The sequence below is a fragment of the Mobula birostris genome, chromosome 9, assembly GCF_030028105.1.
Source record: "Mobula birostris isolate sMobBir1 chromosome 9, sMobBir1.hap1, whole genome shotgun sequence".
NCBI lineage: Eukaryota > Metazoa > Chordata > Chondrichthyes > Myliobatiformes > Myliobatidae > Mobula > Mobula birostris.
Genome location: NC_092378.1, coordinates 26,872,049 through 26,889,690, shown reverse-complemented (window position 1 = coordinate 26,889,690; position 17,642 = coordinate 26,872,049). Strand labels below are relative to the sequence as shown.

The 17,642-nt window shown below is 39.3% G+C and overlaps 1 protein-coding gene across 1 annotated transcript in view; it reads left to right on the top strand.

The window, feature by feature from the left end:
• The window catches only part of borcs5 (BLOC-1 related complex subunit 5), a 77,632-nt gene that overhangs the window by 46,696 nt on the left and 13,294 nt on the right, over positions 1–17,642 (top strand). The window contains exon 4 of the mRNA XM_072267651.1: positions 487–644. Within this exon, the coding sequence (XP_072123752.1) occupies positions 487–644 (158 nt within the window). The remainder of the gene's footprint in view (positions 1–486; positions 645–17,642) is intronic.

The following is a 17,642-nucleotide window of genomic DNA, read 5'->3' as shown; positions in this document are numbered from 1 at the left end:
AAATAATTTAACGAGGTTCTGATCACTGGAATATTGGAATATGACATTTCAAAAATCTCAGGAACAGTTCATGCTTCCTGAAAGAAATACTAGAACAAATTCCACTATTTCCGTTACTTTATTTAAATTTGATGAGGAAAACCTATAGCCTGAAAACCTATTAACTATGGAAGAGGATCTTTCCTCTTTTTATTGTTACTTTGTCAGATTGTGTAGCCTCTGGCTTTTTCACTCTCTCAAGCAGATGATCTGATTCTAGCATTTGGTCACTGGATGGAGATAAATTTTATTGAGTTGTACCAAATAGTTCCTTTTTCCTATATTAAATTTATGTATGTCCTTAAGGAACTGTGTACTTTTTTGTTTTATGGAAGGTTATTTCAATAGTTTATCCTAAAATTGTGATGAATTGTAAACTAATTGAATGAAAGTCCAGTGCTTTGCTCAGCAGTTGCAATAGTCTTAATTTGTGTTGTGTTTCTACAGGGTTATTAAGTGGTCAGACTACAGCCAGCAACAGTAAATTGGAGAAGCTAGATTCGCAGCAAGTACTGAAGCTCTGTTTACGCTACCAGGATCACCTGCATCAGTGTGCTGAGGCAGTCGCCTTTGATCAAAATGCCCTTGTTAAACGAATCAAAGAGGTAGGATGGAGAAAGGGAGGAGGGATTGTGAATCAAAGTCAAAATTGGAAAGATGAGTAAGCATCTGTAAAATTGTAATTCGTCTGCAGTTAGCTCTCTCTAGCTTCCTCTGTTTTTTAATTTTGTAAAGGTCGGGGCAGAATAATTTTCACAGTTGTGTTCTATGAACTGATTTGGATTTTGGCAGACTAAATTTCTGTGTGTTTCAGTGTTTTGATAGGAGTCTGATGTTTTTGTTTCTCACTGTTTTGGCTCAAAATGTTTTAAACCCTCCAGCGATATTAACAAAAATTGCGAATTAAGTAAAGTAGAATAGACTGTTTTTCTACTTTTTGTCTGAAAATCAAATATTACTAATTTATTTCTGATGGAAAATAGGAATATTTCCCTTAGAAATTCCATTGAGACAATTCTTACTAGACGAGTCTGTTTGCCTTATTTTTTGACAGCAAGCATTTAATTTTTTTATATGTCGGTTTCCAGGTAAATTTTAATTCTTTATCAATGACTTGCAGTCATATCTGGTCCAACAAATTTAATGAGGGATCTTATGTTGTTTAATCGTAGTACTGGACCTCTGTTGGGGATCACATCCCTAACACCTTTGTAGCCACCTTTGTGAACTAATCGGTGAATCTGCCCGAGCATCTCCTGTCATAATCTGGATCAAGGTTTAGAAGAAATAGGCTTGTAAATGTTTTTTTTTATTTATGCCACTTGTTCCTTGTCCTCAACTGAAAGCTCTATTTACCTATTTCCTGTCAGGCAAGCGCTGGATGAATTCAGTGGGTCCAGATGAGGGATTATGACCTGAAACTTCAGCAGTCTATTTCCTTCTGTAAATGCTGCCTGACTAGCAGAGTTCCTTCAGTGCCTTTGTATGTTGCCCCAGATTTCCCACATCCACAGTCTTTCTTGTGTATTATTCTTTTCCCATTCTCTTTTAAGAGTCCTTTTTCACATCCCTTTTGCAACTTAAGGATCATTCTAACTTCATTTGCAAAGTAAAAAGGAGCTGTTGAAATGATAAAAATAAGAAATTAACAGAAGGAAGAAAGCAAACTCAATGGAAAAAGGTGAAGTCAAAACAACTAGAGAAGAGATAGAACAAAAGTAGTGATAAGCAGAAGTGAAAGGAAGGAGACTTGTATGATGAGTGTCAGGTTCGTAATTCAGGAACAAACCACAGTGAAAATAAAATTTAAGAATAAAACTAAAAGAAATGGGAAAGTGAGAGCAACCAGGAATGGGGTTTTCTTTGTGGAGAATTTTATTAGTGTGATTGGGAAGCTTTCCCACTGCCAATTCAGTTTGAAAGGAGGATGAGGGTGCACCCAGGAGTATCAGATAGAACTAAATGGAAGAAATATAGAATAGTAAAAGGAAACAGGAGAAAAAACTTAGGAAGACAGAGACTAGTTTGGATTCTATGTGTGTAAATACATAGTGTGTACTAAGGCTGGTGAGCTGCAGGCATAAATACGTATGTAATAAAAAAATTTTAATGGCACTAGTTGAAAAACATGATGTAAGAAAATGTAGAGCTGGGTCCTTAATATCCCTGAATACAACGTGTTCAGAAAAGATGAGAGGCAGTATGGCAGTACTGATGGAAATGACATGGTGTTGGTGAGAAAAGATGACCTTGAAGAGATAACAGAATCCACTTGGTTAGAAATAATCAAGGGAGCTATCAAGGGACTTAGAAGAACTCACACGATGACATTTAGTATACTTTCCACATGCATCTATGTAAATTTAAAGTTTTAGATGACATGCCAAATCTTTTGAGAAATTCTAAGAAAGTACACTGCTATGCCTTCTTTGTAATGGCACTTAGGTGTTGGACCCAGGACAGATCCTCTGAAATGATAACACTAAGGAATTTAAAGTTACTAACCCTCTCTACCTCTGATCGCCTGATGAGGTCTGGCTCTTGGATCTCCAGTTTCCTCCTCCTGTAGTCAATAATCAGCTCTTTGCTTTTCCTGACGTTGAGTGAAAGATTGTTATTGTGTAACTATTCAGCCAGATTTTCAGTCTTCTTCCTATGCTGATCTGTCACTGCCTTTGATTCAGCCAACAACAGCAGTGTCATCAACAAACTTGAATGTGGTATTGGAGCTGTACCTAGCCTCACAATCATCAGTATAAAACAAATAGAGTTAGGGGGATAAACACAGAGCCCTGTGGTGCACCTGCCTGTGTTGATAGAGATTGCGGAGGAGATGTTGTTTCCAATCTGAACTGACTGGGGTCTGCTTGTGAGGGAATCCAGTTGTACAAGAAGGTATTGATGGCTTAGTCTTAGAGCTTCTTGATTAGTTCTGAGGGAATGATGGCATTGAATGCAGAGCTGTGGTCAACGAAGAGCATCCTACTGGATGCTTCTTCACTGTCCTGATGTTCCAGGGTTGAATGAAGAGCCAGTGAAATGGCATCTGCTGTGGACCCGTTGTGACGAGGATCCAAGTTACTCCTCAGGCAGGAGTTGATATGTTTCACCACCAACTTGTCATCACAGTGGATGTAAGTCCGACTGGATGATAGTCATTGAGGCAGGTTACCACGTTCTTCTTCGGCACCGGTATGATTGAAGCCTGCTTGAAGCAGATGGGTACCTCAGACTGCCAAAGCAAGAGGTTTAAGATACTGTATCAGTAATCACTCCAGTCAGCTGATTAGCACAGGTCTTTAGTACTCGGCCAGATACATTGTCTGGGCCAGGTACTTTTCATGGGTTCACCCTCCTGAAGAATGCGCTCATGTCGAACTCAGAAACTAAAATCAAAGCGTCACAACATCCTCTGACTCTTCTTTGTCTATCTGCCCTGTTATTTTCTCAAAAGATTTCCAAAAGATTTGTCATAGAAGATTCCCCCTTAAAGAAACCATACTGACTTCTAGCTATTTTATCGTATGTCTCCAAGTACCCTTTAACCTCATCCTTAATAATGACTCTAACATCTTGCCAACCATTGAAGTCCGGTTAACTGGCCTATAATTTCCTGTCTTTTGCTTCCCTCCTTTTTTAAAGAATAGAGTGATATTTGTGATCCCTGTGGTGTAGCCCATCTGGTCCAGGCGACTTATCTACCTTCAGAACTTTCAGTTTCCCAAGCACTTTCTTTGTAGTAATAGCATCTGCATGCATTTCTGCCCTCTGATTTTCAAATTTCTGGTATGTTGCTGCTGTTTTCCACAGAAAAGACTGATGCAAGACACCTAATCAGTTTGTCTGCGTTTTTTTTGCTCCACATTAATATGTTTTGTAACTCCAGAAACTAACTGGAAAAAAAACGTGATGAACTTGTCTACTTAGAATTTCTTTAGTGAGATATTCACATATGATGTTCACATACTTCTTAACATATAAACCCATAATTACATAAACAATGTTCACAATATTACTCAAATATTACTGAAATATTAAATGCAGTACAGTTAATACCTCCTCAGCCTCATTTTCCAGTGGCTTGATGTCCAATCTTGCCTCTCTTTTGATCGTTATATATCTGAAAAACTCACATACATATTTAACCTTTTCTCTTCTTATGGCTTTTCTAGTTGCCTCCTGTTGGTTTTAAAAGCTCCCCAATCCTCTAGCTTCCCACTAATTTTTGCTGTACTGTATGACCTTTCTTTTGCTTTTATGCTGTTTTTGACTTATCTTGTCAGCCATGGTTGCCTCATTCTTTCAGAATGATTCTTCTTCTTTGGGTGGATAAAGCCCTCCTCACCATTGAGCAGATCTATATAGAGAGCTTTGTTGCAGGAAAGCAGCATCCATCATCAGGGATCCTTACCATGCTCCCTTCTCGCTGCTGCCTTCAGGAAGAAGGCACAGGACCCTCAGGACTCATGCCGCCAGAATTAGGAACAGTTGTTACCCCGCAACCAACTGGCTCTTGGACCAGTGGATAACTTCACTTGCCCAATCACTGAACTGTTCCCACAACCTGTGGCCTCACTTTCGGGGACTCTTCATCTCATGTTTTTGATATTTATTGTTTATTAAATTATTTCTTTCTTTCAGTATTTGCACAGTTTGTCATCTTTTGCACACTGTGGAGCGCCCAGATGGTGCGGTCTTCCATTGATTCTATTATGGTTATTATTCTATTATGGACTTATTGAGTATGCCCACAAGGAAATGAATCTCAGGGTTGTATATGATGACATATATGTACTTTGATAATAATTTACTTTGAATTTTGCATCTTCTGAATTACTCCCAGAAATTCCAACCATTGCTGCTCTATCATCATTCTTGTAGGTGACTGGCACCAGCAGTGAAGGACCTTAGTTACATGAAACTACAGTTGCTCTCTTAGACAAAAGACAATCAAGGGAAGATTTAATGGTGTGATCAAAATATAAATGGCTTTGATAAAATAGGACAAATTGCTTCCAGAGTCTCAAGATCAAAATACTGTGGCACAGTAATAAGATAATTTGGGAAAGACATTGAGGTAACATAAAGAAGAAAGAAGTCTGTGCAGCAAGTTTTGATGTGTGATGCATAGTAAAAAGGGTAGTGAATGTAGATTCAATATTATGTGGATTTTCCAGTGGTAATTATGGTGAAACTATCATTCATTGTTATTACACCATGAAACTGACAGGTTTCACTCAGTAATGTTGAAATGCAAAAGCTGTTGTTTGTGGCTTGGCCTCCTCTGTAGAAGGTACAATTTCCAACTCCTCCAGCACTTAGACATGATTGTGGGCTTAGATTTCAGATACCCAGTCTTAACTGTAAAATGCCCTGAAACTGTTTGTTGCACGAAGCCAGAATGAGTTTTTATTTTTATATAACTGCACAACAAACTCTTTTACCCATTAAACCAGAAAGAAATAGGGGACTTGGCAAGCTGGGTGCTCTCCAAATGACTTTTTGAAAGTAAAGTTTTTCTTTCAACATGTTTATTTTTGGTAGTTCAGTTTCTATCTTAATCGTATATTTACAGCGCTTGTATAGCGAAATTAAAAATAATTAAAGGTTATACTTCCTTTGTAGCTTACGGTCTGAGAATTCATCAGTGCGATTAATCAGCCAGGTTGATGACATCACAGCTGGGTGCCAGAAATCCTTTTGAACTGTTTGTCTGACAAAACATACAACAGAACAGAGGAAATTTCTCTTCACAGAGATCATTTGATCTTTATGGGGAATTTTCTTCAAGGCTAATTGTGAATGCCCTAAGTTTGCTGACCATAACTTCAGGGTTTATGACATTTAACAGGGAAAAGAATAAATACTGTATTTAAAGAGGAAACACTTTCAGGGCTATGGGGAAAAAGCAGGAACTTAGGGCCAGCAGGGTGGCTCTTTAAAAGAATTGGCTGCCTTCTCTAAATAATTTTATGAAAGTACAACTGTGGTAGAAAAGGAAATAACAGGAGGAAAATCAAAGTGATATAGAGTGAAAAGGAAGCCAGGAGAGGAAAGGAAGAAGGAGAACAAAAATGCAATAGAAAAAAAATCAAAAATGGTGAATGAAAGTAAAATGGGAAATAAAGGAGAGAGAGAGATCTTTCTTGTAGATTTGCTGTTAACTTGAGAGACTGATTTTATTTTTGCTGGGTGGTCAGGGTTTTGATTTTGTTTGCTTTTAACATTTTTAAGATTTATTTTAGAACATGGGTCTCTGGACGAACCATGAAGTAAAGCTAAAATTGTGAGCAAACGTGCATACCTTGAAGTTGACTCAGTTTCTTTTTGCCAGTTGGGAAATTGTGTTTTGTTTTGAATGATGGACTGTGAGGACTTAAGAAGCTATAAAGCTTGTTTGTGTTGCAGATCTAAGCTCTGTGCCAAGCATTACACAATATATAAAGATATTTGCAGATGTTTCAAACTCTAGCCATTTCCAGTACATTGAGTAATACAAGTTAGCTTGAGCGATGCATTAATAGATGCATTTTCCTAAATCCGTGAAATGTTTCACGTATCTAATTACCATTAGGTTTATGTGGAGATCCTGAAGTTGGTGTTTTTAATTTACTTCTCCATAGTCATGTAGTTTCCTCCACTACAAGTAAGAAAAATCAATGAAAATGTAAGGTAATAATGAAGTTAATTCTGGTTAAATATCCTGAAATGTCACACTTTGTGGTCTGTGAATTCTTCAGGATGTTCTCCCTAAAACAAATTAATTTTATGCATCTTTAGTGATTCTCACATAACCATTTCAATATATAGTAGGTTTTAGCAATTTTTGGGGGATAAAAAAGTTCATTTATGGTATTCTAGCTTCTACCTTTTTTTCTTACATTTTCAATTATTTTGTTCTCTATAAAATGTTTAGAAAGTTAATTAGAGGTTTCTTCAATGTGATTGTTGCTCAGCAGGCATAATAATATCACAGCATGGCAAAAATTCCTTTGAACCCATGCCTGACAGTAGCCAATAGGGGGAACATGTAAGACTCAAACCACAGGGATGACTTAAATTTTTTGAGGACAGCTTCCCTGAGGGTCAGCAATGAACGGCATTATTTTGTTGTTCACACTCCTCCAGATTAACTTCTTTTCATCACCATAAAATTCCCGACCAAATTAGTAAAATATAAGTAAATCAAAACTATAAACATGTCTAGAAAGTTTCAGGTAGAACTGCTCCAACTAAAGCATGTGCTTAAGTCAGTCTACCAAACATCATATCTTTGGATGGCCCAGTAACTCTTTGATGCCTGATGCAAGTTATTTCATTTGTCATACGGTTTGTATCGCAAATGATTTCTCATATTTTCTGCTTTCAGTGTTTGCTTCCTTATCACCTCCTTCACTTGTTTTCCCACCTGTCTCTCACTTTAGAGAACTAGAAGCAGCATGGAAGGTGATGTTGATGAGTGTTATTAATTAATAAAGATTTTCTCACAAAAAGAGAGACAGCCTTGGTTGTTTGTACTAAATACTGTTGCCACTTCTGAGGTTTGGTTCCCCTGATGTCATTGGAAGCAATTAAGAATGAACCTTTACTCTGTGCCTTATGGATTTCACTGTATGCTTAGTTAGTTCTTGTGTGATAGTAGATGGAATTGATAACTCTGAAATAGCAGAAACAATGCCAAATTACTCGCACGTGGTACTTTTAAATAATAATTATTTTCCAATAACTCTGTTCAATTACTAGCTTAATGTATCGAAAAAAATTGATCTGCATATTATTTTAAAATATTGTATTCTGGATAGGTATCAATCTAGTCAATCTGCAAATATTACATGAAATTTAAGTGAAATTTTACTGTACTTACATGTTTTATGGAGATTATTCTAACATCTAATGATCTTAAAGATTAATTGGATCTGAAGTCGAAGCTTGTAAAGATAAATGACACCAGTATTGTTTCACCAAAGGACCCTCCATTCTGTAATATACTATAGTTCTGAGATTTCCCACTCCTGATCTAATTTGGCCTTTTTACTGTTAATAGGTAATTGGTTAACTTCAAGTTAAAATCCTCTCTGTGCCTGTATAAGACTAGGCTATCTGCACTGGCGCTAGCTGCTGGGATTTGAAGTTTGTGTTTTCCATGTTTTTTTTCTCAAAACCCAGTGATGACCGTGCAGTGACAAATGTGTAATCTCAGGAGATTTTATATTGGGGCACTGAAAAAACAATCTGATTTTCTTCCAGTCTGTCCACTGTTTTTTTTCTAAAATACTCTGAGTGCCCAGCGGCTCATCGGTCAGAGCTTTCAGTACGTGGGAACATTTTTGTTCTGATTCAAGATGTTGGGAAACCTTTCCATGGGGGATAATGGATTGCTGTGACAAAACTTCATGTATTCATGAGAACTGAAAAGCCTGCTTAACTCATTTACTGCTTCTAGCGCCTGCCTCTTCCCCAATTCCAACCTCCTCCACCTTTTCACCAGCTCCCTGTTGTTTTGGGGTATCTCTAGATGCAAATCTATGCCCCAGTTATTTCATTTCTTGAACGCAGATTGATGTATTTCCTCATCAGGGACAGCTTATACAGGCAAAGTTGATTACTTTCTCCATATATTTTAGCTTGAATATCACTAATTTTATCATCTGGGATTCTGGAGTGTCTGTATTTGCTTAAAATTGGAACTAATGTAGAGGCTCTGTCTTAATATTTCATAGTTTACATGATAAAATTAATTTAATGGGAACATATTTTCCCTTTGCTGAACTATGAAGTGGCAACTTGAGTAATGAGAGGACCAAGGCAATATTTATAACTTTTTCTCCCTGGTTCTCACTCCATTTAAGAGTCTATGAACAAATTACATTTTTAAAATGTTAATTGTCTTGACTTATATTTTACTATATTCATTTTTCTTCATTTACATTTCTTTTCATATTTTAAAAATTTGCATTAAATTGCTTGTGACTTGTTAGCTCATTCAATCAATATTGCAGCTACACCCATAATATTTAATTGTCTGTCAATCATTGACTCATTTAGAAGATTACATGGAGTAGAAATTATTCACTTTTAAAGTAACCACGCCACCAGAAAACCTTAAAGTTTAAAAGCTTTTACACATTTTTGTATCTAGTGATTGGAAATTAATATTATCTTTTTGTACATATGGAGAAAATTGTAGTGTTGTTTTGGAGTAATTGCACAGATATATGAGGAATCATCCTCTATTTTCTTCGTTGAGCTATTGATGTCTTTTTAAATAATGAAGACCATGGAAGTTGTATTTTAGGTTTGTAAGGATGGTTTTGAGGACAGAGGGAGTAGTTACAAATCAGGTTGGGGGTTAGGGACAGAATTGGAGGTCAGGGCAGAGTCCAGAACTCCACTCCACACTCTAAGGCCAGTGACTTAGACGTGGGACAAAGGACATCTGTAGTCGGATGTCAGGCCGGCAGACCAATGAGGGCGAGGGCTGGTGCACCTACTGCCCCAGGTTAGTGAGTTGTTGGTGGGCTCCAAGGGAGGAATTCTATGTAGACAAGAGGCATGAGGGCTGGTGAACCCCTAAGGTATGTATGCAAGTCGGCGAAGACCAGAGTTCAAGGCCAAATGTTCGGGGTCCCAGTTATCGGAGTGTGTAGTGGTTGTGGCCTAGCGTTTGGGGTCCAGCGCCAGTGAGTGTGGAGTTTTGGGGCCTGGAGTTCAAGGTCCTTATTCATCGCCATTTGTGAGTTCTGGGTCGATTGAGGCCCAAAGCCCGATTGGAGGTCAGGAAGTCAGGCCTGATTGCAGGAGCGCTGTGAGTCTGCTGGGGAAGTCAAAGGCCCAATGTCAGTGAGTCCGAGTCCACTGGAGGTTGGAGGCTAAGGACGCCTGTCCTGGAGTTGTTGGACTGTGTGTGTGTGTGTGTGTGTGTGTGTGTGTGTGTGTGTGTGTGTGTGTGTGTGTATCTGGTGGAAGGGGGGTGCCAGAATGTGTGGCAACACTTGGGGGCTGCCCCCAGCACATCCTTAAGGTTCTGTTGATTGTAAACCCAAGTGACACATTTCATTGTATGTTTTGATGTACACGTGGTAAATAAATGAATCTGTGTCCCTCTCTCAAATAAAATGACACCAATGTCTTTTTCAGAGAAGATTGTTGTTGATTAATTTTATTTTCATTTATTCAGAAGAACGGCTGAATGTGTAAATCATAGAATTAATCAGAATCATTTTGTCTCTTTTATCAGCTGTCTGGCAGTTGGAATAAATTAGAAAGCAGTTCACTGAAAGCAGTTCATCAATTGAACTGAACTGAATTGAACATATTTCTTACATCCTTCACATACATGAGTAAAAATCTTTACGTTAGGTCTTCGTCTAAATATGCAATGTACAATTTATAGTAATTTGTAATAAATAGTATGTGCAACAGGACAGTCAATATAACATAGAAATACAGTTGTATCAGCATGAATTAATCAGTCTGATGGCCTGGTGGAAGAAGCTGTCCCAGAGCCTGTTGGTCCTGGCTTTAATGCTGCGGTACTGTTTCCCAGATGGTAACAGCTGGAATAGTTTGTAGTTGGGGTGACTCAGGTCCCCAGTGATCCTTCAGGCCCTTTTTACGCACCTGTCTCTGTAAGTGTCCTGAATAGTGTGAGAAGTTCATATCTACAGATGCACTGGGCTGCCTGCACCACTAGTGCTCTGCAGAGTCCTGCGATTGAGGGACTTACAGTTCCTATACCAGGCAATAATATAATAATGAAAAGGTATCAATATTTTGATTGTAAAATATTGTCTTCAATTTTATTTCTCAGGTAGCACCCATTGAAACACATCTAAGTTACTGGAAGACAGCAATGAGGAGAAACAAATAGCAGTTTGACATCAGGGAATTTTAAAAAAAGATATTTAAAGTTGATTGCGTAATGTTTATTAAATCAACACTAAGTCTTGAGGTTAATTTTAATGTTGTGTGATGTTCCCAGGCAACCACAGATAAAAGAACTGCGCATTTTGAAAATTGCGAGTAGGACTGTTCTTGATGATGCCAATTGAGTTTCCAAAGGTTATTCATTCAACATTTAGAATAATAATTAGCCAGAATCCAGCCAGCTGCCTCTCATATCTGCAGAGGGCAAGTGCAGGAACCTTAATCTGCATTTAAGCATGTACTGCCTACAGTGGGAATGGTTCAGAAATTGATCATGTTCAGTAGCTTGAGTGCTGAGATCCTTCCTCCCACTTTGCAGTCCTAGAATATGCACGTTAAAGCTGTGTGTTTACTTGGCAGAGGTTTTTATTGTGAGTTATGCTTGAATGCCTGATTGGTTTAAATGCAGCAAACATTACGGTGGTGAAATCTGTGGCCAAATACTGGAGAACTGTTTTCTAATTTTTTTCTGGGTGATCATGGTAGTAATGTAGGTGGTGCGTGTGTGTGTGGTGGGGGAGGGGGTAGCATGAGAACATAAATGTTCATTTATTGCAGTTTATTTTTCCTTATCATTTTTCTCTTCTGTACAAGGCAGTTCTGTCTGAGATGGTTCCTGGGTATTGGAAGACTGTTAGTACTGTTTAAGCCCTTGGGTATTCTGTAGAAAGCCAAACACAGATTGCTGAGTTTGTAATGAGACTGTAAGTTTCTTGGAGAGCCACCATCGGTTCTGTCTTTGGCCCGACAGTTTTTACAGCAATTGAATAATAATTGAATGGATCATAGGCTTATTCCTGCTTTTTGTTTGTCCCAAGATCAGCTGAGCTAATTGGAAAAACTAGGGGCTGACTTTGGGACTTAGTTTAACATGTCTGCTTCAGCACTTAACCTTCATCTGCTGAGTACTGTGTAGTTGCATTAATTTCTCAAGATGTTGGTATATAAATGTAAATGACACCTAGCAGATAAAGGATAAACACTGAGAACATTGAAGAAGTCTCCACAGAGAAAGTGGAATGGAATGCTTCTTTGTTGATCTTGGCTGCATTGCTCTGTCATGCTAACTTCCAATTTACAACTGGGCAGACTAAGTTTCTTGCATTATTTTCAGTTGTATGATGACTTTGATAGCTTAATCAGAAGGAAGTTTAGTACTTCTCATTGTTCAGCATTCATTGTCACCGTGGTACATCCTCTGTGGTCCCTTTAGCAAAAAAAAATGTTTCCTTTCCGTTGTCTGTAACCTCTGATACAGTGAAAGAAAAGGCTATATTTTAGAACATAAAACAGTACAGGAAGAGAATCAGAATCAGGTTTATTATCATCAGCATGTGTCAGGAAATTTGTTAACTTAGCAGCAGCAGTTCAATGCAATGCATAATATAGAAGAAAAAAAATAATAAATAAACAAGTAGAAATCAATTACAGTATACATATATTGAATAGGTTAAAAATTGGGCAAAAAAACCAAAATAATTTATAGTAAAAAAAAAGTGAGGTAGTGTCCAAGGGTTCAATGCCCATTTTGGAATCGGATAGCGGAGGGGAAGAAGTTGTTCCTGAATCGCTAAGTGTGTGCTTTCAGGCTTCTGTAACTCCTACCTGATGGTAACAGTGAGACAAGGGCATGCCCTGGGTCCTGGAGGTCCTTAATAAAGGACGCTACCTTTCTGAACAGTACAGGAAGAGACCTCTTGGCCCACAATGTCTGTGCCAAACATGATGGCAAACTAACCCCTTAGGCTTGTACATGATCCATATCTCTCCATTCCCTGTCTATCTTAATCTAACTTAATTGTCTCTGAGATGTCTGCTTCTACCTCTGCTGTAGACAGTGCACTCCAGGCAGTCTCTTCTTTCTATGTTAGAATCTTGCCCTACACATCTCCTTTAAACTTCCCCCTCTTCATGGAAGCATAAAGATAGCGTGGATTGCCCTGTTGTGTTTACTTGCCATTATAAAGTCAAAGAGGAGCAAAGCTGGCTTAGGGAACACTTGCAGATTTTTAGGAGGCAGATGAGATGAGGATTTTAGGGGAAATTATGCTGATGCAGTGATAGAGTTCATGCAGCAATTTAAACATCGGATGTTTAGACACCAAACTAGTCAAGTCACTTTTTATTGTCATTTCGACCATAACTGCTGGTACAGTACACAGTAAAAATGAGACAACATTTTTGAGGACCATGGTGCTACATGAACAATACAAAAACTACACTGAACTACATAAAACAACACAAAACTATACTAGACTACAGACCTACCCAGCACTGCATAAAGTGCACAAAACAGTGCAGGCATTACAATAAATAATAAACAAGACAATATGCACAGTAGAGGGCAGTAGGTTGGTTTCAGTCTGGGCTCTGGGTATTGAGGAGTCTGATGGCGTGGGGAGAGGAACTGTTACGTAGTCTGGTCGTGAGAGACCAAATACTTCGGGGCCTTTTGCCAGATGGCAGGAGGGGGAAGAGTTTGTATGAGGGGTGCGTTGGGTCCTTCATAATGCTGTTTGCTTTACAGATGCAGCGTGTGGTATAAACGTCTGTAATGGCGGGTAGAGAGACCCCGATGATCTTCTCAGCTGACCTCACTATCTGCTGTAGGGTCTTGCGATCCGAGATGGTGCAATTTCCAAACCAGGCAGTGATGCAGCTGCTCAGGATGCTCTCAATACAACCTCTGTAGAATATGGTGAGGATGGGGGTGGGGAGGGGTGTGGGAGATGGACTTTTCTCAGCCTTCACAGAAAGTAGACACGCTGCTGGGCTTTCTTTGCTATGGAGCTAGTGTTGAGGGACCAGGTGAGATTCTCCACCAGGTGAACACCAAGAAATTTGTTGCTCTTAGCAATGTCTGTGGAGGAGTCGTCGAAGTTCAGTGGAAAGTGGTTGCTCCGTGTCCTCCTGAAGTCAACAACCATCTCTTTTGTTTTGTTCACATTCAGAGACAGGTTGTTGGCTCTGCACCAGTCCGTTATCAGAGAATCCCAAGGACTTAGGGATCAGTGACTTTGTCCAGTAAACCTTCAGTAATCAGGGTTTGAATTGAAACCCAAACTCACTAGTAGACTCATTTTAAGATGATACCTAAGCTTTGTTTCATGGAGAACTATTATGTCAACACCCTTACAAAAACACCTATATTTCGTTTCCAAGTTTTATTAATTAACTCTTGTAAAATTAAAGCCCCAGGGGAACTGAATATACAAACTTTTGGCCTATTAAATAAAAAAAACCCTTGATTAATCACAAGCTCCAAAACCTCAGCACCTCTACCTCCCTCTGAAACTGTATCCTTCCCAGTCGGGAAACCACAGTCTGTGCAGATCAGAAATATGTTATTTCCTCTTCACTAAGCACCTGGGGATGTGTGCTTATCTCGCTGCTCTACTTTCTGTACATCCATGACTATGTGGCGAGGCATAGCTCAAATGCCATGTATAAATTTGCCGATGACACAACTATTGTTGGCTGAATTTCAGATGGTGATGAGCAGGCGTATAGGAGCGAGGTGGGTCAGCTGGTTGAGTGGTGTCACAGCCACAACCTTACGCTCAATGGTCAATAGGATCAGGGAATTGATTGTGGATCGGGAAGGGGAAGTCGAGGGAACACACGCCAGCCCTCATTAAGGGATTTGGATGGAAAGGGTGAGCAGTTTCAAGTTCCTGGAGGTCAGTATCTCTGAGATTCTATCCTGGGCCCAACATATTGATGCATTCACAAAGAAGACATGACAGTGGCTTTACTTCATTTGGAGTTTGAGGAAAATTGGTATGTCACTAAAGACACTTGATATTTCTACGGATGTATCGTGGACAGTATTCTAACTGGTTGCATCATAGCCTGGTATGGAGGGGCCACAGCACAGGATCAGAAAAAGCTGCAGTGAGTTGTACACTCAGCCAACTCCATCATGGACACTAGCCTCCCTCTGCTTCCCTGGTGTCATGGATTCTTGATTACCTGACTGGCAGACCACAGTACTTCTGCTTGCAACACTGTGTGTCCGACAGAGTGATCAGCAGCACTGGGGCTCCACAGGGGACTGTCTTGTCTCCCCTTCTCTTCACCATTTACACCTCGGACTTCAACTACTGCACAGAGTCTTGTCATCTTCAGAAGTTTTCTGATGACTTTGCCATAGTTGGATGCATCAGCAAGGGAGATGAGGCTGAGTACAGGACTACAGTAGGAAACTTTATCACATGGTGTGAGCAGAATTATCTGCAGTTTAATGTGAAAAAGACTAAGGAGCTTGTGGTAGACCTGAGGAGAGCTAAGGCACCGGTGATCCCTGTTTCCATCCAGGGGGTCAGTGTGGACATGGTGGAGGATTACAAATACCTGGGGATACGAATTGACAATAAACTGGACTGGTCAAAGAACACTGAGGTTGTCTACAAGAAGGGTCAGAGCCATCTCTATTTCCTGAGGAGACTGAGGTTCTTTAACATCTGCTGGACGATGCTGAGGATGTTCTACGAGTCTGTGGTGGCCAGTGCGATCATGTTTGCTGTTGTGTGCTGGGGCAGCAGGCTGAGGGTAGCAGACACCAAGAGAATCAACAAACTCATTCGTAAGGCCAGTGATGTTGTGGGGATGGAACTGGACTCTGACGTGGTGTCTGAAAAGAGGATGCTGTCCAAGTTGCATGCCATCTTGGACAATGTCTCCCATCCACTACATAATGTACTGGTTGGGCACAGTAGTACATTCAGCCAGAGACTCATTCCACCGAGATGCAGCACAGAGCGTCATAGGAAGTCATTCCTGCCTATGGCCATCAAACTTTACAACTCCTCCCTTGGAGGGTCAGACACCCTGAGCCAATAGGCTGGTCCTGGACTTATTTCCTGGCATAATTTACATATTACTATTTAACTATTTATGGTTTTATTACTATTTATTATTTATGGTGCAACTGTAACGAAAACCAGTTTCCCCCGGGATCAATAAAGTATGACTATGAAAAGGTGATGCCTCAAAATGGTCCACCATCATCCTGGACATGCCCATTTCTCATGGCTACCATCCAGCAGGAGGTACAGGAACCTGAAGACACATTCTCAATGTTTCAGGAACAGCTTCTTCCACTCTCCCATCAGATTCATCCCCCTTGGAATTTTTCATGTTTTATTGTTGTACAACATTGAATCACAGTAGATTTAATTTGGCTTTTTTCGACACTGATCAACAGAAAAAGCCTCTTTCGTGTCAAAGTGTTAACAGATCTCTACAAAGTGATCTAAATTAATTACAAGTATAAAACACAAAATAATTGATTGCTTAAGTATTCACCCCCTTTAATAAGATCACTGGTGCTGCCTATTGGTTTTAGAAGTCAGATAATTAGTTAAATGGAGACCACGTGTGTGCAGTTAAGGTATTTCAATTGATTGTAATAAAAATACACCTGTATCTGGAAGGTCCAACTACTGATGAGTCAGTATCCTGGCAAAAACTACACCATGAAGACAAAAGAATACTCCAAGCAACTCTGCAAAAAGGTTATTGAAAAGCACAAGTCAAGAGATGGATACAAGAAAATTTCCAAGTCACTGAATATCCCTTGGAGTACAGTTCATTTAATCATCAAGAAATGGAAAGAACATGGCACAGCTGTAAATCTGTGTTGGGAGGGAGTGCACATACAACTGTTGCCCAGGTGCTTCACCAGTCACAACTTTATGAGAGACTGGCAAAGAGAAAGCCATTGTTGAAAAAAAAACTCTCACGAAATCTCAGCTAGAGTTTGTCAGGAGGCATGTGGGAGACTCTGAAGTCAGCTGAAATAAGGTTCTATGGTCTGATAAAACCAATATTGAGGTTTATGTTTGATGTAAGCCAAATACCGCATACCATCAAAAACATACTATCCCTACTATGAAGCATGGTGGTGGCTGCATCATGGTTTACCGCAGCAGGCCCTGGAAAGCTTGTGAAGGTAGAGGGTAAAATTAATGCAGCAAAATACAGGGAAATCCTGGAGGAAAACCTGATGTAGTCTGCAAGAGAACTGCGACTTGGGAGAAGATTTGTGTTTCAGCAAGACAATGACCCCAAGCATAAAGCCAAAGCTACACAGGAATGGCTTAAAAACATCAAAGTTAATGTCCTGGAGTGACCAAGTCAGAATCCAGACCTCAATCCAATTGAGAATTTGTGTCTGGACTTGAAAAGGACTATTCACTCATGATCCCCATGCGATCTGACAGAGCTTGAGCAGGTTTGTAAAGAAGAATGGGGGAAAATTGCAGTGTCCAGATGTGTAAAGCTGATAAAGACTTATCCACTCAGACTCAAAGCTGTAATTGCTCCCAATGGTGCATCTACTAAATACTGACTTGAAGGGGTGAATAATTATGCAATCAATTACTGTGTTTAATAACTGTAATAAATTTAAACTAATTTGTAGAAATTTGTTTTCACTTTGATACGGAAGAGTCTTTTCTGTTGATCAGTGTAAAAAAAACACAAATTAGATCCACTGTGATTCAATGTTGTAAAACAAGAATACATGAAAGCTTCCAAGGGGGTTGAATACTTTTAATAAGCACTGTGTGTGTATGTATTATATGTATATAAAATGCATATATAATTTATAGTTTTTTTAAATTATATACTTCAGTTGCAAAATAACAAATTTCACCACGTATGTAGTGATATTA